At 37.5% G+C, this 20,243-nt stretch overlaps 1 protein-coding gene across 1 annotated transcript in view; it reads left to right on the forward strand.

The window, feature by feature from the left end:
- NEK10 (NIMA related kinase 10) overlaps positions 1 to 20,243 on the forward strand; it is a 3,576,599-nt gene that overhangs the window by 2,094,123 nt on the left and 1,462,233 nt on the right. The window contains exon 17 of the mRNA XM_044064761.1: positions 14,871 to 14,935. Coding sequence (XP_043920696.1) covers positions 14,871 to 14,935 — 65 coding nt within the window. The remainder of the gene's footprint in view (positions 1 to 14,870; positions 14,936 to 20,243) is intronic.

Here is a 20,243-nt window from a genome sequence, read left to right on the forward strand (position 1 = left end):
GTTTGAGAAGCAGGTTTATGTGCAACTTTTCACCTTGCAGACGATAAACTACTTATCTTGCATGCTTCACCTCCAGTGAGAGCTTGACGATGAGAAGTCCAAGTTGCTGGAAAGAGTTGTCAAATTGAGACCTTAAGAACCAGTTATGATTGCAGTTAGCATCTATGTACTTTATATTGACTTTTACCATGCACTTGGCACATAATTCTGCAGATGGTACATCTAAGGCAGCAGGTGCCAGCACAGATTTTCAATGTCATGTGTAGTTGCACTTCATTGGTTTTACTGAGTATTCCTAGGAGTCCTTCTTTAATACCCCATTTTGACTGATCTACCTTATTTGGTCCTTTTAATAAGGAAATGCTGGAAAATGTGGAACAAATGAGCAAAACTCACATAGCTGTTGGTATGAAATTATATCCTCATCGAGGAAGCAGATTTCATAACAATTGTGGTTCTTCTCTGACCAAGAGCAGAAGAATAATCAGAGGTTGGGGAGGAACTAGTGGGTTGTGGAAACATCCAGAATGAGTCCTAGCCCAAAGGCAAAAGCAGCCAGCAGCAGGGATGCCATGATCCTCATTTGGGTGGTCAGCAGACAAATCCCAGAGGACTCGCCCAATTCTCCCACTGTGGAGACATTCATGGGGTGGGTTTCAGTTTCCCACACTTGCTGTTTGGACATCATGCAGAAGAAGTGGATTTGAACAGTAATATCTAGACACTATGCAGTTCCCTTCCAAACTCCTCCCATACCTCACTCTGTCTCTTCCACTGCCTGATCTACCACCCAGTCTGGAGTGCTTGGCAAGAAAAGTAGTAACTCATAGATAAGAGACATTCAAGACATTCTACAAGACTTGACAGAACATGGGTACTACTCCATTTGTAAAGGACCTCAAGCTGATTTTGTATGTATGTGGTCTCAATAAGTTGTTCCTATAGAAAAATTCTGAATGATCATGGCTCAAGTCTATCCTTCATTGTCTATCAAGAGGAGACTGGATGTGCTCTTTGGGCCTCTGTGCTGCATATCTCTGTGTAAGGTTTGGCAAGGAGACCAGGAGGTTTCTGTCCTTCTAAGAAGAATCCAGTCATTATTAGTTTCAGGCTGTTCCATGTGCTCTTACTTCAGCTACCAGGATGTTCACCAAATACATATCCATCATTTTAGAAAAACAGAAGCTGTAATTTGTCAAGCTGAGCTGTTATCTAGGTAACTGGCATTTAGCAACACTCACTTTGGATAGAATAATTATAGCTTGAAAATTTCTTCTTTGAATTTTCCAGTCATTAGGAATCAGGGGGTGTGACCATCAGATCCATTTTTTTCATGTCTCAGATGTATGGGAAAGTAGAGAGTGAGGGCATTAGGACCTGATGCTCTTCCTTAGAGAAGGTGTTGAAGGGAAGCAGATCAAGGAGCAGCAGTGGGTGCTAAATAAGCCAGCTATGGCCCTGTGAATACTTTTGCATTCTTTGGCTGCAGCCTGGGCACTCTATCCTGCAGAGCACATTTTCTCTTAGACAAGATTCCTCTTCTGTATTTGTAGTATCTTGACATGTTAAGTCTCAGTTTAGACAGTCTCAACATCTCTTAGCTTTCAATATCAGGATTAGTATACCAACAATCTGTATGCATGGTTATCATTCACACTGCCTCAGTGACATATGGGTTCTATCCCTGCACAAGCCCACAATGGCAGCTTTCAGAATCCCCTCCTCTGACTCCCTGTGATTGGGGATTGGCTAACCCCCCTCCCATCACATGAATCCTAACTCCTGTCACAGAAAGTCATTTCAGTTTTTTTAGTGCCAGATGTAGGACTCGCACAGTTGAATCTCCTCAGGAGCCTGCATTGGTGGATTACAGCTCCCTGACTCAGATAAGATACCTTTGGGAACTACACTTCCACTTTATTTTAGATAATGTTTGATTTATTTATTTTTTTCTGTTTTATTTATATATATATGTGTGTGTGTGTGTGTGTGTATATATGGATCTCCTTCTGTAGCTCTTAATTTGCGAGGCGAAAATCCCAAAAACTTGAATACCCAAACAGCAATTTTTTGTTTTATGTACTACGATGTGTGTTTTGTTTAAATTTGGGCAAGTGTTTACTTACCCTGGGAAGAATTCACCATTTGGGTATTCAGGGTTTCATGATTTTCTTCTCACAAAAACGAGTTTCAATTATATGGGATTTGTTTAGAATTAGATCCATGTGTGTGTGTGTGTGTGTGTGTGTGTGTGTGTGTGTGTGTGTGTGTGTGTGTGTGTGTGTGTGTATGTATGTATATATATATATATATATATATATATATATATATATATTTTTTTTAGTTTCACTTTATATCGAATTTCAGTATTTTGAGACCGTAAAGTTGAATTTCCAAAACAGAGAACGTGCATAACTGCAAATCCGGAAATGTCGAATTCGCGGTTATGATGTTCCGGTACGTGACGTGGGATGTAGTGTGTGTGCTGTACGGTTTAGTGTATGGATTTGGCTGGAATTTAAGGTAAGTGACTATTTTGTAAGGGTTTTGGGTAGCCGTGTGAGTGTATGTGAGTGTGTTCGGCAGTTTTAGGTGTGGGTTAGGGTAGGCAGGTGAAAGTATGAGTGTTTATCTGTTGAAAATGGTGGTGTTTGTAATATGTGATGTGTATGTGTGAGGGTACTGTAGTGTGTGTAGTGGTTTGTTTACAGTCTTTTTCTGTTTGGTTGCAATCTCGGAGTTAGTGTATATAAGTAGCGGGAGTGTGGGGGGTGAAGGGTGTAGTGTAGGTTTGTTTATTTGTGTTTGTGTGTGTTTTGTTTATTTGTTGTGTGGGTAAGATGGTGTATGGTGTTTGTACATTCGGAATTTTAACTTTTGCGATTTTGATGGTTCGGCATTTTGAAGATTCGACTTTATAGTTTTGAAATACTGAAATTCGATATTTCAGTATTTCGATATTATAAACTGAATCCATGTGTGTGTGTGTTTGTGTATATATATATATATATATATATATATATATATATATATATACACACACACACACACACACACACACACACACACAACACACAACACACATGTATGTTAACTTTTTTATTTTAATATACTTGCTATCTACTGCTGCTGTTAATTCCTGTGGGGATTCTAACTTACTACTGTGTTCTTTGTATGCTTAATACTGTTTTTAAGCAGTTATGGGGATTTTCTAAGGTGTTTTATGAAATTATTTATTTTATTTTTATTTTACATTTGTTGACTGGGCTGGTCCAACTGGATATATGTCCATTTTCTGCAGAGGCCCGGAAAGAAAAGCTCCCAAGTCAAAACATTAATGCACATTAAAAAACGGAGATACAGATATAGCTCAGAGAAAAATAATAATGGCATTAGCATATTTTTACACTTGTACTGGAAAAGAGAAGTCCTGTGATGTCAGTTGAACACTAGGGACTGCTTTATGCATGGCCTGTTGGTTCTGTTTGATTGCTTCACCTTGACGATTTGACAGGAAAATGTTGCATTTTGTTTTTCAATTTTTTCTTCATTTTTATATTTACTTCTGTTTTAAATGGTTTCTGTTTGATTTATGGGCATAAATTTGATCTTTGACACTGTTTGGACAAATGAATTTTACTTGGTACTGTGTTCATCACTTAGAAAACTGTTTTGCTTTTTGCTCTGACATCTGCAAGGTGAATCTTTGAGCTGTAAGCTATCACGTTAGGCAACCATATCTGATTTTCCACAAGGACAGGGTTCTTTTACACTCTAATTCTTCTTTGATGCCAATAGTTGTCTCTGAATTTTCCCTGAATCAAGCCATCAGTCTACCCAGTTTTCTTTCTAGAACCTAAAAACAAGGGAAAGAAGATTCTGTATACCTTAATATGTTCACAGGCAGCTCAGGTACTATGAAAGAATTAAGCCTTCAGGAAAGCTGACCAACTGTTTATTTCTAATTTTGGGGCTAAGAAAGGTCAGCCTGATTCTTTAACTATCTTTAACCCTCACAACCATTCTACAGAGACAACATCCACCTTCAAATACATAGGACTATGTCTTGATCAGTCACTAAACTTCCATTTTCACATAAAACTCACATTACCCCTAGAATCAAACTCCACAGCACTAAGTGCTTTCCCCTCTCAGAAACTTAATCTTTAGAAAGCTGTCCCCATTGAGATTAAGGAAGTCAGTGCTTATTTCAAATTCAGAATGCAACTCAAAAAGCACTTTTTCATCCAAGCCAAATGCTCCTGCTTCAACACAGGACAAGTCACCCGACCTATCGTGTTTCCAAGTCTCTTCTCCTTTCTCAAGATTCACTGTAGATTGACCAACTTTGGAAGTTAATATGTATCTAGTATACACACACACACACACACACACACATATATATATATATATATATATATATATATATATATATATATATTAGTACAACACATTCCGTTTGTATATTGCACTGCACTTATTCACTAGAATGTATGTACACTGTTTTTTTTCTGTGTAATTTCTCTGAACTGCTCTGTTATTGCTTACATTTTCTGTATTTTATGTTTGTGATATTGTTGTGTTTCACTCAGGCTGAGCATGAAATTGGTCAATATTGATCAGTGCAGTACCTGGATAAACAAATATAAATAAATATTAAAAACCTGTCTCTAGGCAAAGGATTACTTGTTGGTTGTCCTCTGCTTTTTTCTTCACACTCCAACAATAAAAACATAAAAAAAAAACAGAAACACCAGCAGCTGGACAACCACTGAGCTTTAATAACAAAGTAAAAGCTAAAAACTGCAAACAACCACACTTTAATGCATTCGTCTTATACAAAAGACATTTTCAGAACAGTGAAATGGGAAGTGAGAACACCAATTAAAACATATACACCTCCAAAAACACCAAATGGCAAAATCAACAAAACACCTAGGAAAATCTTAAAGATTATTGGGAAACAGGGAAATTTAAGCTAAACGACACTATTTACAACTTGAAGCCCTCATTTTTTGTTCACTGGTAATGGAAATACTTTCATCAGTCCCTGGAAGTGTATGGCATCTAATCTAAGTTACCACATTTCACAATGCAATAATTTGTTCTTCCAGTCCTCTGTGCAGGCAGCTGCTTGCACTAGCTCCAAAATTAAAAAAAAAAAAAAAACTTAAATTTTTTTTAAGCCTAGATGGGATAGGGGATGCCTGGGCACTCTAGTTGCCAGCTTTCTGTATACTATAAACATGCAACTTGGACAATTGGATGGGAAACTGGAAATTCATTCCTTGTTTGGCACCTATGTCTCTAATGGACACAGGTAACCTGTAAATGGTTCATCTCCCAAGCCAGTGCTTACACTTATCAAAGGTATTAGAACTTGGCAGAGATTTGGGATGCATGGCTAGGCTTAAAAAGGCCCTTGTGGTCATTAGCCTAGTAAACACCTATGATAAATCCTTTTGTTGAAGGCATTGTTGGTTTTGCCCACATAAAACACTTGAAATTGAGTACTGACTGCAATGCATACTACCCTTTCAGAGTAGCAATAAACCTTGCCCCTTTTTTCAAATGTCATAATTATATCATTAAGGAGCCAGTATAGTTGTTCTCAATGTAGCAACACTGGGGTAAGTCCCACATTTCAAAGTCACTGGAAATCTGGATAGAAAATTAAAACAAGGTCTTGCCAATACATTTTTGATATTGAGTTTCCTTTTGTAGGTAAACGTGGGCTGGCTGTTAGCCAAATGTTGGGTCCCTTTGTCACAAGAAAGGACATGCCAATTATTACAAATAATTTGCTGGATATTCTTGGCTTCCAGAGAATATTGAAGAACCATGTTCTTTTGGCCAGTCAATTTTTTCATGTCCTTCTAGTTAAACACAATAGAGTTCACCAGGCAACCTTTTATGATAGCTGCATACCTGTCCATTCTCCTTTCCCACACCTCAGCTTGAACACTATCCAAAAGGGAGATGGGATATCCTTAGCCTAAAAACATCCCGTTAAGGACTGAGAATTTGTCTAAAACATATGGCATCATTGGAAGTCAATCTAGGAAGCCCTAATGAATTGACTTTTCACAATAACTTTCCTTTGATGAAAAGGATAGCAGCTTGTAAAAGACTGAAATGAATTACCGTAAGTGGGCTTCCTAGAAACCCGGGATTTTAGGCAACTGTTACTTGTCTTCTATATACCACTGTCCAGGAAATTAATCCCCTGCATGTCAACCTGGCAAATGTACTTCAGAAAATTGGTTCTACACTTCATAGGTTGGTACTAGGCTATTGGCCCTAGGGCCTATACAAACCTAACCATAACAATTCCCTGGCTGTTTCTTCCCACACTATTTACTTCCCTGGACCCCTGTCTAGCAGGGTGACTGACGTGATCCCCAGGGTGAATTTCCTTTCTCCCATCCAATCATCAAGGTTCCTTTTGAAGAGGGCCAAAGAGGCGCTCTGCTTGACATGTATGAGCAGTCTATTCCAGAGTCTGGGGAGTCTCTTGGTCAGGAACCTATCCCTCCAGCATGTTTTGTTTATTGTGATGACAAGGTTTAGATCCCTGGAGTGTGTAGCTCTGAGGGATTGGGATTTCTTTAAGTGTAGCATGTCCAACAGCTCTGGGTTTGACATGGCCTTGTATGTTAAGCAGAGATCGCCTCGGAGTAGACATTATGCGACAGAGTATAGCTGGAGTTTTTTAAGGCAGTCAGCATAGGGCATCTGCTTTAGGCCTGTGATTCTTTTAGTGAGGTATTTCTGCGGCCTTTCCAGTTGTTGCAGCTGTCTTGAGAGGTACATACCAAATGGGGCGTGGTATTCTATAATGGGTCTAATGAGGGATGAGTACGGTGGGACAATGACCTCCTTTTTTCTGGATGAAAAGCCCTTAGTGATGAGGTGTGCCACATAGAAGGATTTCCTGACTGTTGTGGCGATGTGGTTATTGAAGATGAGACCACTGTTCACCTGTGTCCCTAAGTCTCTTATCACACTTTTGGTGTTTAGTCTACCGCCACCTATGTGGTAATTCACGGGTACATGTTTTTTTCCCAAAGGGGATAACTATACATTTCTTGGCATTGAGCTCACGCTCATGGCTCTCATCGCCTCCACTAGTGCCAAAAAGTCGTTGGTGGTGCCCTTCCATACAAATAATAAATCATCCAAGTATTTGTAACAGTCCAAGCAACCACTAAATAATAGCATCTTGAAAGGAATATCAAGCTCCCACTTGAGGAGAACCGTATTAGCAAAAATGGGGGCACATGTAGCCCCCATTGTTACCCCTGTAAGTTGCTTGTAATATTCACTACCAAAGGCCATGAAGTTGTTGTTCAATACAATGTCCATGAAGTCATGCACAAGTAATTGATCTTGTTCTGTAAGCCGCCCCCCACCCTCTGAACTATTTCTCCAAACCATTCCAATCCCTCTTCATGAGGCATAACTGAAAATAAACTTTGTATGTCAGAAGTAGCAAATAAAGAAATAATGTCAACATTAATTTGATGTAATTTGTTAAGCAAGTCCCAAGAATCTCTGATGACATGGGGGAATGGGAGAAACATGTTTTTTCATTTCAAGTCAATAAACTTCGCCAGAGGTTCTGTAATTGAGCCTCCTGTGGCCACAGTGGGCCTTAATGGAAGGTCCTCAACATTCAAATGTATTTTTGGAAAACCAAAAATTTTTGGAACCACTGAACTTGACTACAGAAAAGAACTTGTACAGTTGATGTGAAATGTCAAATAATAACATTTCATCAAGAATTACCTTAATACTTCTGTATGCAATGGATATTTTATTTAAGGCGATACTATAAGTTTTTGGGTGTCTCCTAACAAATTCCACGTTCATCCCTCATAATCCAGGTACCCCAAAATCACTAAACCACCACCTTTATCTGGCTTCATACATTTTATATCTTTGTTTGTGGTGATGGCTTTAAGGGTTTCTCTGATGAGGAAAGGTTATAGAAATGCTTATTGTGATTGGAACTAAGAAGTTCATGAATCTCCTCACAAATCTTTTCAAATATGTTGATGGTGGGATGCAAGGGAGGATTAGCTGAACTTTTCCTTTTAAGCAGGTTAGCCTCAGTCTGTAGTACATCCTCATCACCAAACAACACCTGGAGAGTCAAATTCTGAGTAAAGATCTTCAAGTCCAATAAGGTATGTTCCAAATTGGTTCTACTTGAAGGAATACAATTAAATTCCTTCAAGAACTGTGAATGATGCACTTGCCCAGTAGGAAAATCAGTATAATTGTAAATGTTAAAGCCAAAAAAATAACTTATATTAACAGTAACTTGAATGTTGTTGTGGTCCTTCACTCCACTCCATTCCTCTGATATGTTCACTATGGTGAAATGCACCCCTCTGTTTGTTCCTCCTGCTCACTTGTTTCCACCCTGAAATCGAATTGGTGGTGGCATACACTTGAATGCCTGCACCAGGGGGGTTGGGGTAAACTATCCTGTTCTGGTAATCCAAGCTGTCATGCTCCAGCTTCTTTCCTTTACTTCTTTTCACCTCTACAACCTTCTGATCTGTGGTATAAAAAAATGTCATTGAAGTAAACTTTGTAAAAAGACAAATAGTTGGTAATGGAGTCGACCAACTTGTTGATCTCCCTCTTCAGTTTGAGCAGTCTTCTGTCATTCTCCTTGATAATGAGCTTGCAAAGTTCCAGTCCAGTGCGGAAAAAGAATTCTAGACATTTGGAGTGAAAAGGTGCATACTCTACAACTCCCTGTGGAGATTTCCAGAGTTGTAGTCCTCTTGGGACATGGGCTCTTTTCACACTTTCCCCCAAGAAAACATTATCAAGCTGTGGTGATTTGAATTTAAATAAAATTTTCTCCAAAATTTGAATTTGCTGTTGTAATATTAAATATTGTCTAACAACAGATTGAATGTATTCCCTGCAAGGACCAAACTCCTAATTGTCCAGCCATCTATTGACTTTAATACTAGAAGCAAAATCCTGGGTACCTCGAGAGGGCTGAATAGGTGTGTTGCTGGAGGGATCTACCCTCTGCTGCTGTAATAATGTCTCTGCTATCACCCGAGTTAAAAATGCGGGTGTGTTGTGATAATAACTTTGTATGTTGCTGAATCAAACAAGATAATTTACTATATTCCATGTTGGAAGAAGATGAACCTCCATGGAAAAGCTCCTGTGAGTCATTGGCTAACATAAGTGGGAAACCATTGCAAAGTAAGAAGAAATAATCCACAAATAAGCAGGAAACCCAGTGCTGATATAAACAGCAATAAAATCGAAAAAAAAAAACAAACAAACACCACCAGCTGGACAACCACGGAGCTTTAATAACAAAGTAAAAGGTAAAAACTGCAAACAGCCACGGTTTAGCGCTTTCGTCTTATACAAAAGACATTTTTCAGAACCGTGAAACGGTTAGTGAAAACAGCATTTAAAACACATTTGTGAACCCCCCCCCCAAACACCTAACCAGAAGGCAGAAACCACAAAAAAAAAAAAAAACAGGAAAATCTTAATCTCCTGTAACAGTAGATTTTTGAATTTTACAGTGCCTCAGTTGCAGCACCTTCCTACCATCCCACTTATTTTATATATAGTTCTATGGTATCCAACTGTGTTGCATTGTTGGTTGGCTTTGTTTTTTGTGCTGATGTTTTTTGACTGTGAATTGGTTGGTTTTAGGCAATTTTTGCTTCTGGTCCTTAAAGGTCCCTATATTTAATACCAAAAGCCTGAATAACTGACTTTCTGTTACAAGCTTTTGGCTTTCCCTGATGGCAGGGGGTTAGCCAATCTCCTATCACAGTGAGTCAGGTGAGGGGATTCTGAGCTCTGGAAAGCTGCCAATGTAGGTTTGTGCAAGCACAGAATCCATGCCTCTGAAGCAGTGTGAAATGTGAAGGTCTACTGTTACATGTAATCAAGACTTGCACAACTGTACTTTCCTCATGTCATATTTTACAAGAGGATCCTTCAGTGACTCTCAAAGAACAATGGTATCAATTTTCAGATGACGTGTCTTCTCAGATAATGATCTCTAGTACGTGCAAGATTCAATTACAGTATTGGTTACATACTTCCAGTCTTTTCTGAGTAGTCTGTTTCACTGTTGATATGGATTCCTTTACCCTAAGGTGGGTGTCATTGTCAGTGGCACACAGCCCAGGGAGTATGGTCACAGGTGCCATCCATTCTGACAACATGGCAGTAGTATGGTATGTAAACAGAGAGGAACTCATTATTCCCCCTTTGTGAGGAGATGATGAAGGTATGGGAATGGACAATGACAGCCACTTGCTTTCTGGTAACTAACCATATTCCTGGGAAGGCCAGTTCCCTGTGAGACAGGTTAATTTATTGTTTACTGATCTACATGAGTGATCCCATGTTATCAGTAGTGCAAAATATCTTTCATCATTAGGGAAGCCTTACTGTGATCTGTTTGCATCCCAATCTAGACCAAATGCAAGAACTTTTTTCCATGCACCATAGGGAATATTGTTCTCTATAAATTACTCTTGGGGTGTACATTTTTCACTTTCCCTTCATTCCAAAGTTCATCCACATAGCCGGCCAAAACGAGTCCAGAGTCATTTTTATTGTCCCATTCTGGCCTCAACAGGAGTGGTTCCATCTTCTCAGATAGTCAGTGTTTGAAGCTGGGCAGAACCCTGCTTACTCACCCATCAAACAAGCCTCACCCTAACCTTCACTCACTTTGGCTAACTGTACAATTACTCCAATTCCAGTAATGACCAAGGGGTGTGACATGCCAACATAGGGATAGCCAGATCCTCTCTTCTACCCTGAGACCCAATATTAGAAAACCATATAATAACAAATGGAAATAGTTTTCTATTTAGGCTACTTCTAAAGGGTTATATCCTTTGTCTACTACAATGTCTGCCATGCTGAATTATCTTTTTATTTCATTTTTTTATTCAGATCTAAGTTTTTTATCTATTCAAATGCATTCTGCTACTATATCCAACTTTCTGCAAAGTTGCAGTACTGCTTCCTTTGCTTCTATGTTTCTTTAACATGGCATTTGAAGAGTATATTACTGAGCTGGCCTAATTTCAAAGACCCTGTACCTCCATAGGATTTATATTTCATGCACAATAAGTTAATTGTACCTTTCTTTAAAACTGCCTCTACAGCTGAATTGAAGTACCTGCCTTGGAAGATACTTGTGTAGTAGTCTTTCCTTCTGCTAGAAGAATTTCAGATTTAGAGACCATATATTGCCTTGTCTTTCGCAATGATAGAGTATAATTTTGAATGCATCTTTTTTAAAGTAGTCATAGAAACAAATCTTACTCAGTTTGTTAATATTTTCACAGATATTCTAACAGATGAAAATATCTCCTCTACTGTGTGGATGTCGTCAGACAACTTAGACTTTATGTGAACAGCACTAAATCATTAAGAAAAGACTAATTTATTTCTCATTTTCTTTAAAAATGCTAAGGTCACTTTGTCCATGTGGCTTTCTGATTACTTTAACTGTAGCTATGGAAAATAAAATAAACAATTGTTCACTGTGCTGACAGCACATTCACCCAGTGCAGTGGTTACCAGTCTGGCCTTTTTCACGAATGCTTCCTTAGATGATATTTCTGGAGCTGCTATGTGGGCTTCTCTTAATAGTTTTGCAAAAACACTTTAAGCTGAATGTGTACTCTAGATTTCAGCTTGATGACCACCTAAAAGGATAAGCTTGAGACTCTGTCCTACTGTTTTATAAGGATGCCCCTGCTCATCCTAGATTTGAAAGTTGTATACTAATCGTAGTGATAGATCTGGAGGAATACATCCTTCTTCATCAACATGCCTATCCCCATTCTCCTTGCCAAACATAATCAGAAAGAGGAACGGGGGTATTTTTTGTTGCTTATGCTTGTTTTGATATGGTGCTTCTCTTTTGAATGGTACACTAGGGGTTTGGAAAAGAAGTAAGCGTGCAGAACATTATAAGTAAAGGGAAAGGGTTGGTAACCGAAGTTTTAGATGCTGAGCTGGTTGAAACCTGTGGTTTTAGCTCTACTGGTTGATTATAGGTTCATAGGTTGTTAGTGGGCTAATGGCCATAAGGGCTCTTACAAGTCTAGCTGTGCACACCCCAAACCATCTGAGTTCCAAGTATCATGGGTATCTATATGGGGGGGGGGGTTACTAAAAGTTTCTGAAGGGTAGTTAGGGTTGCTTTTCTTATTTATGACCTCTGTCCATAAAGGACATGGGAGCCAGACTGGGGCTAATTTACAATTTTCCATCCAATTGTTAAGGTTTAGGGTCAGGGATGAACTCTATTTTTAGTGGAGGGGGAGCCTATTCAGCAGTGTGGGGATTCTTTGAGATGCACATCTGTCTCTCTAGCATGTTCTGTTTATGTCAGAAATGAGGTTCAGATCCCTGGATCTAGTGTTTCTGGTGCTGTTTTCTTGCACATGTGCAGCAGATCCATCAGGGTTGGTTCTGAGGAAGGCATGTAAGTCAGACAAAGAACCAATTTCAGCAACCTGTAGGAGACTATATACAGAAACAGAGCCTTTAGTTGATCAGTATTAAGACCATGTATTCATGCCCTGAATTCTCTTGGTGAGAATCCTTTGCAGGCATTCTAACTGTTGCAACTGTCTGGTTAAATACATGGCAAAGGGGGCATTATATTTAATGATAGGACTTCCCCATACTACTAATGGACAGAGGCAGCTCCTAAATGCTTTATCCCATGCATGTGTCCTCTGAAATTGTTTGTGTTATGATCCCATTAATTCTCATTAGAACTGGTCATGGGATGGGTAAGGAAAATCTATAACCAAATGTGATAGGTTATTTTGATCACAAAAAGGGAAATTAGCTAGGCTTAAAATGATCCTCAAGAGCAGCTAGCCTAGTACTTACCAATAAACTTATAAGCCTATTTGGGCCAAGTAGAGTGGCACTCATACCCTTACTTATAACTTGGGTGAAACAGAATAATTTTATTACTGTCTTAGCTACATGTTGGTCAAAGGCCAGATTGCTGTTTAAATATGTTCCCAGATCCCTTAGTAGTGAGTGGACTCTTAGAGGTGTTTTATCGATGGTGTAATTAACTTGCATTGACAGTTTTCCAAAAGCCATTATAATATATTTTTGCCATTGAGTTTTAGGCTATGGCTTTGGCAGCAGTCATTTGTCTGTGCTAAATCCTGCAAGATGTTAGTGTCTTTGAGGGACTCTATAATAGCTCTGCGTCTACAGTCATCTGCGAACGTGGTAAGCCAGAGGCCTTAAATGTTAGCTTTGACATCCAAACAGGAGCAGGTCTAGCATGAAGTCCTTGGGTATTCTACTGGTGATTGGACTCTTGGTGGAGGTGGTTTCACTGATCCTGACTTCTTGGGTCTTGTCTATGAACCATCAGGCAATATAACTAGTAATGTAGGAATTTATGCCTAGTTCAGAGTGTTTTTAACAGTGCTTGAGTGGGATATGTTTTTGAATGCCTTGGCTAAGTTAAGATATGCAGTATGCATTGTTTTACCCTTGTCCATTGCCTCTCAAAGAAGTATATCAAGTTAAGTAGGCATGATCTTCCCTTAACAAAGCCAAATTGGAATGGGCCCAGTGTTTGTAAGCTGCCAGTGTCCTTGCTGAACTGATGGTGAATGGTACCACCTTCACTAATCAGAGTGACATAAATATACTGACTTTTAAATTCAGATCAAACTTCACCCCCCACTCCCCCCAGCTCCATCAGCTGAAATTCCCTCCAACATATTACCCCCAAGCACAGATCACTTTTATTGACATGTTACTGTTTGATATTTGTAAAAGTGCTCCATAACAGAATGGTCAAAGCATTAGTAAACATCATTATCTGTCTCAACAGTCCAAAACAAATGCTACTTTGGGACTGGCTGCACTTAAACCATCCTCATTCTCCTCCTCATACTTATCCATCTCTTGTTGACATAATATAGGCAATAAGCTACGTTCTGCACAGAATGAAAAAAGTGACTTACCCATAAAAACTGTATTTTCACCAGTACAGAAATCAAACAAGATTAACAAATACAACTTCAGTAACTTAAATACCTGGAAGTCATATTACCTGCACAATGAGCAGAGGATAATGGCTTAATGTACTATGAAAAAGAAGCTCACTGATAAATATAGGGCATACAGAGGAACACTTCTTCTTTCAGCTTTTCCCGGTTAGGGGTCGCCACAGCGGATCACCTGGCTGCTCAAGATTGGCAGTGAAATTAAAAGAAGCAGGGTAATCGATAGAAGAAGAAACAGAATATTTAAGTTAATGATCTGGTGATAGAGTTTAGGGCTGAAGACATTTAGTAAAGGAGAACAGCAGAAGCAGAAAAAGCTGTAGTGGTATTTAAAGAGTTACCAGTAACTGAGATGAATAGGTATATGTGTAGCGTTTACTCCCGAACTTAGATAGTTGAACACAAAACACCAGTTGCTCTAAAGGTGTTGGGTTAAATGAAATGTATGAGCAGACAGGGGAAATGAGAAGTGTATGAAAGAAGGGTAGAAAGAAAAAATTCATGAATGCAAAGCAAAATATTTTTAGAGGGTGAGCAATTGACACGGTACATTCTAGCAATAAAGCATCTTTATAAATTAAGAGCCATAACAGAAATTTAAATTATGTATAGTCTAACTAGAAATGGATGAAGATCACATAATAAGTAGATAACACTAATAAGATATTTAAGCCTACATCTCAGGTTCTGAACTCTTCCATTCAGCAAACTGCTCAGCCTATCTCACTTCGGTGCTCTATAATTGTAATGCTTGCTTAACCTAACTAATTAAGATTTATTCTTTTTTTACAGTGTTATGCATTCAGAGCTCTAAGGTTTCTCTTCAGCATGGAAAGGAACAGGCATCTTTTCAAACGGTACAGTAATGTCTAGATTATGTTTTCCATTTTATAGCATCTGCCTTATCCAGAAGTACAATTTCATTTTTCATAGGGGAAGTGTATTCAGAAACACATATTTGACTTCATTCAGCTTCGGCTCTAGAGTAAAGGAAAACTATACAGTCACCACTTCCAGAGCTTTCTTATTGATTGACTGTTACATGTTTGGTTCTGAAGGCTGAACTATATTCTGTGTTATTACTATGCAAAATACCAATTGAACTGCTTACAAGTGAATCAAAATACAAATTTGCATTTATAAATTGAGTGGTAAATAATTTCACTTGTTCCATTTGTCATAATGTCTGGGGAAATATGTTCATAAATCTGAAAGGTATGCTATTAGCACCAAATAAAATAACTCAGCTTGAATACAAATTATACTTTTTAGAAATCTTTCATATTTTAAAAAAGTTAATTGTGCATTCCTACCTTATTCTGCTATAAAAATACAAAAATCTGAAAGGTGAAGAAAACATAGGTATCACCTGCCAGATGGTAACATTTCCTAAGTCTGGCTAACCTTTGTCTTCTGTCTGAAAAGGCTGTTTTGTGTCATTTCTCTTTTGACCTCAAGCTAACAAGACTGAGTGTTAATTCCTACCTTATTTATTCACACTTTGGATGAAAACGGGACAGTAAACTATCCCACCCATCATACTTTAGAGTCAGGCCTTTTTTTATTTCCTACCCTCTATGTCTTCTTCTTGCACCAGACATGCACTGGCATAATTGCAGCACATGCCTCATTGTGGATGTCTTTGTCTTTCCAGTTAACCTATGTGTTTTTGGCTTTTCTCAACATACCCCTCTGAGATGGCTATCAGGCAGTGTAAAAAAAAAACAACAAACAAAAACCCTCAGTTGAACAGAATATCCATCAGCTGTTCAAATCCCATCACCATTTTCACTTCACACCTTTATCTACTACTTAAGCTTTCCATGATTAAGCCTAACGTTGAACTAAAAGTGTCTATTAGTACCTGTTAGTTAAAACTGCTTGCTGACAGCATTAGTATTTGGGCAAATATATGTATTAAAAAAAGCGGCCAGTTATTTGTATGCAATGGAAATCTTTCAGTCTATTGAATTTGTTTATTGAATTCCTATTGTACAATATGACCCACATCACTGTTGCTGTTCGGGGTGATCATTTGTGCTTACTGTTCACTCTGTAGATATAGGTTGTGACTATAGGGATTGTTTTATAGCATCAACAGTGTTGTTATTCAAAACTTATACTTAGTAAAAGCTGGTGTTAACCATCTGAGTTATTTTACAATTCATTTATTTGAATTAAGTGTCTGTGCATTCTTTTTTATGATTTAAATTAAAATAGTTTTATACTCAAATACTTTTAGGTCTACTTTATAATTCATTGCATTCAGTATTCAAAATAACTTTTTTATTTTATGTTTTCAGTATTCAGAATTATCATGCAAAAAAGATGCATCTTTCCTGTTACAAAATGAGACAATGCATATATATGTTTTAATGGAGTCATAGTATAGAGATTTTAATTGAAGTAAGACTGTAGTGCCATCAGAGTACATATTTGTTAATGATGTTCATAATAAAAGAATAAGGGCGAACAATCTTGTTGAAACAATTTTATTCCTTCTATGCTGCAACTGTTTCCAGTGATAGGGGCATAACTGTTTCAGCAAGTGTGTTAAATATAAATCTTTCATCCTTTTTGACAGTAACAGTACTTATTGTATCACGTAACAGTTTTAGCTTTCAACTTTATGCAATCTTCATGCATGGCGCACTGTCACTTTTACTCTGTGCTGCCTTTACATTAGTTTAACAGTTCATCATTTATACATTCTACTAGATTTTATCAGCAAGGCAACCAGAGTTTACATAGTTTAATTCAATAGTCAGTATTTTTTCTCAAATGACCCGGTAATGCTTTGCATAGTAATTTGGATTTCTTTAACACAAACATTATCAAAAATTGTCCTTATTTTTAGCATACAACGTATTAACTATGTACAACATTTCCTGTATATTTATAAACTGCATATTGTCCCTTTGTTCCCCATTGTTTGGGTTTCATAGGCATGCCATAATCTTCTTTTTGCTTCTTGACCCTTTTATTCTTTCTCCTCTCCAAGTCCTTTTTTATCATTCCACGTGTCCTCAAAGCCAAATAAATGGAACTTCCCAAAGCTTCTGTTTATTAATTAAATGCATCTTTCCTTAATAAGTCTCTACTTGATTGGTGCCACTACCATCACTTTTCTTTAATTCTTTTCTCCATTTTCTAATTTCTGTCTGACATCTTCCCTACTTCAGTCTCCTTCATAACATCCACCATCTCTCTTCAGTTCATAAAAACAAAACAAAAAACATAAAAACAAAAATGCTACGTTATCAAAAGTGATCTCAACAGGTAGAAAAAATGCAGGAAAAAAGATGAGAATTACCACCAAGGCTGTCGTGAAACAAACACGTCATATTAAAAAACAATTTCTTTAATATGAACAATAAAAATCCAGGTAGCATAAAACAAAGTTCTAGGGTGGATAATCACTTTCGGTAAAAACCTTCTTCAGATCCCCACCCATTAACCAGTGATTTTTCTTATAAAGGGAGAAATAAACAATCAGCAAGAATCAGGAACAAGCTGGACCAATGAACCAACCATTTAGCATATCAAAATGACCAGTAAGACACTGTCAGAAACTATTTCTTCCAATCAGAAGCATGCCAGTCTCATCTCAAAGCCATTCATAATAACAGTTTTTAATCACAGAAAATGAAAAAAACAGTCAGCAAAAAAACTGGAACAAGCTGGACTAATCAGCAAAAAAAAAAAAAAAAACAGGAACAAGCTGGGGTTATTTCTCTTCTTCCACTTACGCATGATTGCTTTATTCACAACTAGCATTATCAGGGTTATTAATTCTCAGACTAAGGCTGAATACTCTTGCCCCAAATCCCAATTTAATAACATTACTTCCTTGATGAGATCATATTCTGCCTCCATAATCCTATTAATGCAATTTTGCGTATCTGCTTTTATTTTGTATAGGCTTGGCATTCACAGAAAACAATCTCCCATTTTCCCTACCTTCCTCCTTTACATCTCCAACAATTACCATTAATATGGGGTAATATTCTATGTATCCTATTTGGTGTAAAGACATGTATGCATAGACATCACCACCTGAATATTCTGCATCTTTGGAATTTAGTTGCATACCTTGGGGCTAAACTGATTTCTCTCCATGGCAAATTGCAAAGGGAAAAACAAGTGGTGGTGGGGGGGGGTTGAGTTAATATGCCTGGCACTCATAGGAATTCAGTTAAAGAAGGACAGGAGAAGTGCAACAAAAAGGTGGAGACACATGGGAACAGTTTGTATACTGTTTCCATAATCTACCTGCCAAGTTTTTCTTTAATCTCTCCCCCAGTCCATTATAGTTATCAACTAATGCTTTATAAGCTGTAGATATCAGCTTTCTCCTTGTTCTAGTCTCTTTCCTTCCTTCTGTCACTAAACTCACCCACTCCCCAGTCTCTTTCTCACTCATCTTCTGATGAGATTTCCCTCTTAATCTCTGTTATCAGCCCTGTGAATGCTGTTTTCCTATAATCTAAATTCCTCTTTTCCTTGATTCCATTCTTTTAGCCTCTCTTTCCATATTCCTAGTCTCACACCACCCCCATTGTTCTTCTGCCATTGTCTTCCACTAAAATCTGAACTGTCTCATCTGAAGTAAATTGAGTAGCTGAAGGTTGGTTGCTTGACAATACAGTTAAAGGTCTGGCATACCCACCCTGCCTTGTCCCACTGGTAGGTTATGTTTGTCCCTGCTAATTATTGGTCTTTTACTATCCCACATAAATATGGAATATAGATACCATCTGAGAATGAGCATGAAGTAAGGTTATGTTGAATAGTTTGCTATTAAAAGGCCATGAGAAATTAGAAAGGGAGTAATAAGGGGAAGGGGGGATTGAGTTCATATGCCTGGCACCCATAGGAATTCAGTTAAAGAAGGACAGGAGGGAGACGCAGAGAAGTGTAACAAAAAGGTGGATATACATGGGAGTAGATTTTGGGAACAAGTGGAACAGAAAGATGGGATAAGAGAATCGAGGTAATAAACTAAATATATTCTAAAACCACTACAGTAATAAAACACCCTTTCTACCTTTCCTGTCCTCCCCAGATATCACATATGGATAGAAATAATAACACAGTAAAATAATACATTCAGCCAGCTCCCCTTACACTTCTCTAACCTATATAACAAACAAAACACTAAACTGAAAAAGAAAAAAATAAAGTGGCAAAACACGGACCAGTCCAAAAAGATTTAATATAAACGTTAGCGCTTTCATGCACCACACCTTAGTGCACTTCTTCAGACAAAACAGCATTAAAAACAACCTCAAATAAATAGGTTACCCAATTAGGGAACCATAATTGGTAATTAACCACAATTAATACAATTAAAAAAAAAAAAAAAAAAAAAAAAAAAAAAACTTGACCTAACTTTTAAAGCAACCTACTGTTCAAGAAAATAATCTAACTATATACAACTAGACAAAACATCATAAATAACATAATTCCATCTTATTTAAAATTCATTGGTTTGAATACAATTTAAATTAAATTTGAATCCATAAAAGATTTTAATAAATATATTACTTAACCACATACATAATGTTGTAATTAAGAACAAAGTACTAAAAAAATTAATTAGTATACATTTAACGTTCTAAAGCTTTTAGTTTAAGTAAACACTTGATTGAACAAACATCATTGATGCCCAGATATACATAGGCATTAGTTTTTAGTTGCCATAATAATTCTTGCTCTTCCAGTTTTAAATTCCAAGGTCCCCCTCTGGGGTTTTTAAGAACTTGCTGAATTATTACAAACTTAAAACTATGTGTATTATATTCTATTCTGTTCTAACCTATGTTCTACCTCCTCATCTATCTCATTGTCTTTCAGCTATAGCCTCCTTCCATTCAAGTTACCTCACATGGTCTATAAAGTGAGGGGCACTCCCACTCTATCTTTTTCTCTCTTCCTCTAGGCATTACACATTCTTTGTTTTCCCTCCTTTTTTTATTATTCTATATCTAGCCCACTCATACTACAGTAATTTGAAACTAGGTGTACTGCTTTTAATATTGAATTTTTTTTCTCAATAATTTGAATATGTACATCTTTGTACCTCTTGTTGATTTTCTAAACTTCTACTGAATTGCAATATATATGTCTCTGTAATTGTTACCATTATCCTAAAACACCTTATTG

The sequence above is a fragment of the Protopterus annectens genome, chromosome 3.part0 (assembly GCF_019279795.1).
Source record: "Protopterus annectens isolate FY-2018-M chromosome 3.part0, PAN1.0, whole genome shotgun sequence".
NCBI classification, from domain to species: Eukaryota; Metazoa; Chordata; order Ceratodontiformes; family Protopteridae; genus Protopterus; species Protopterus annectens.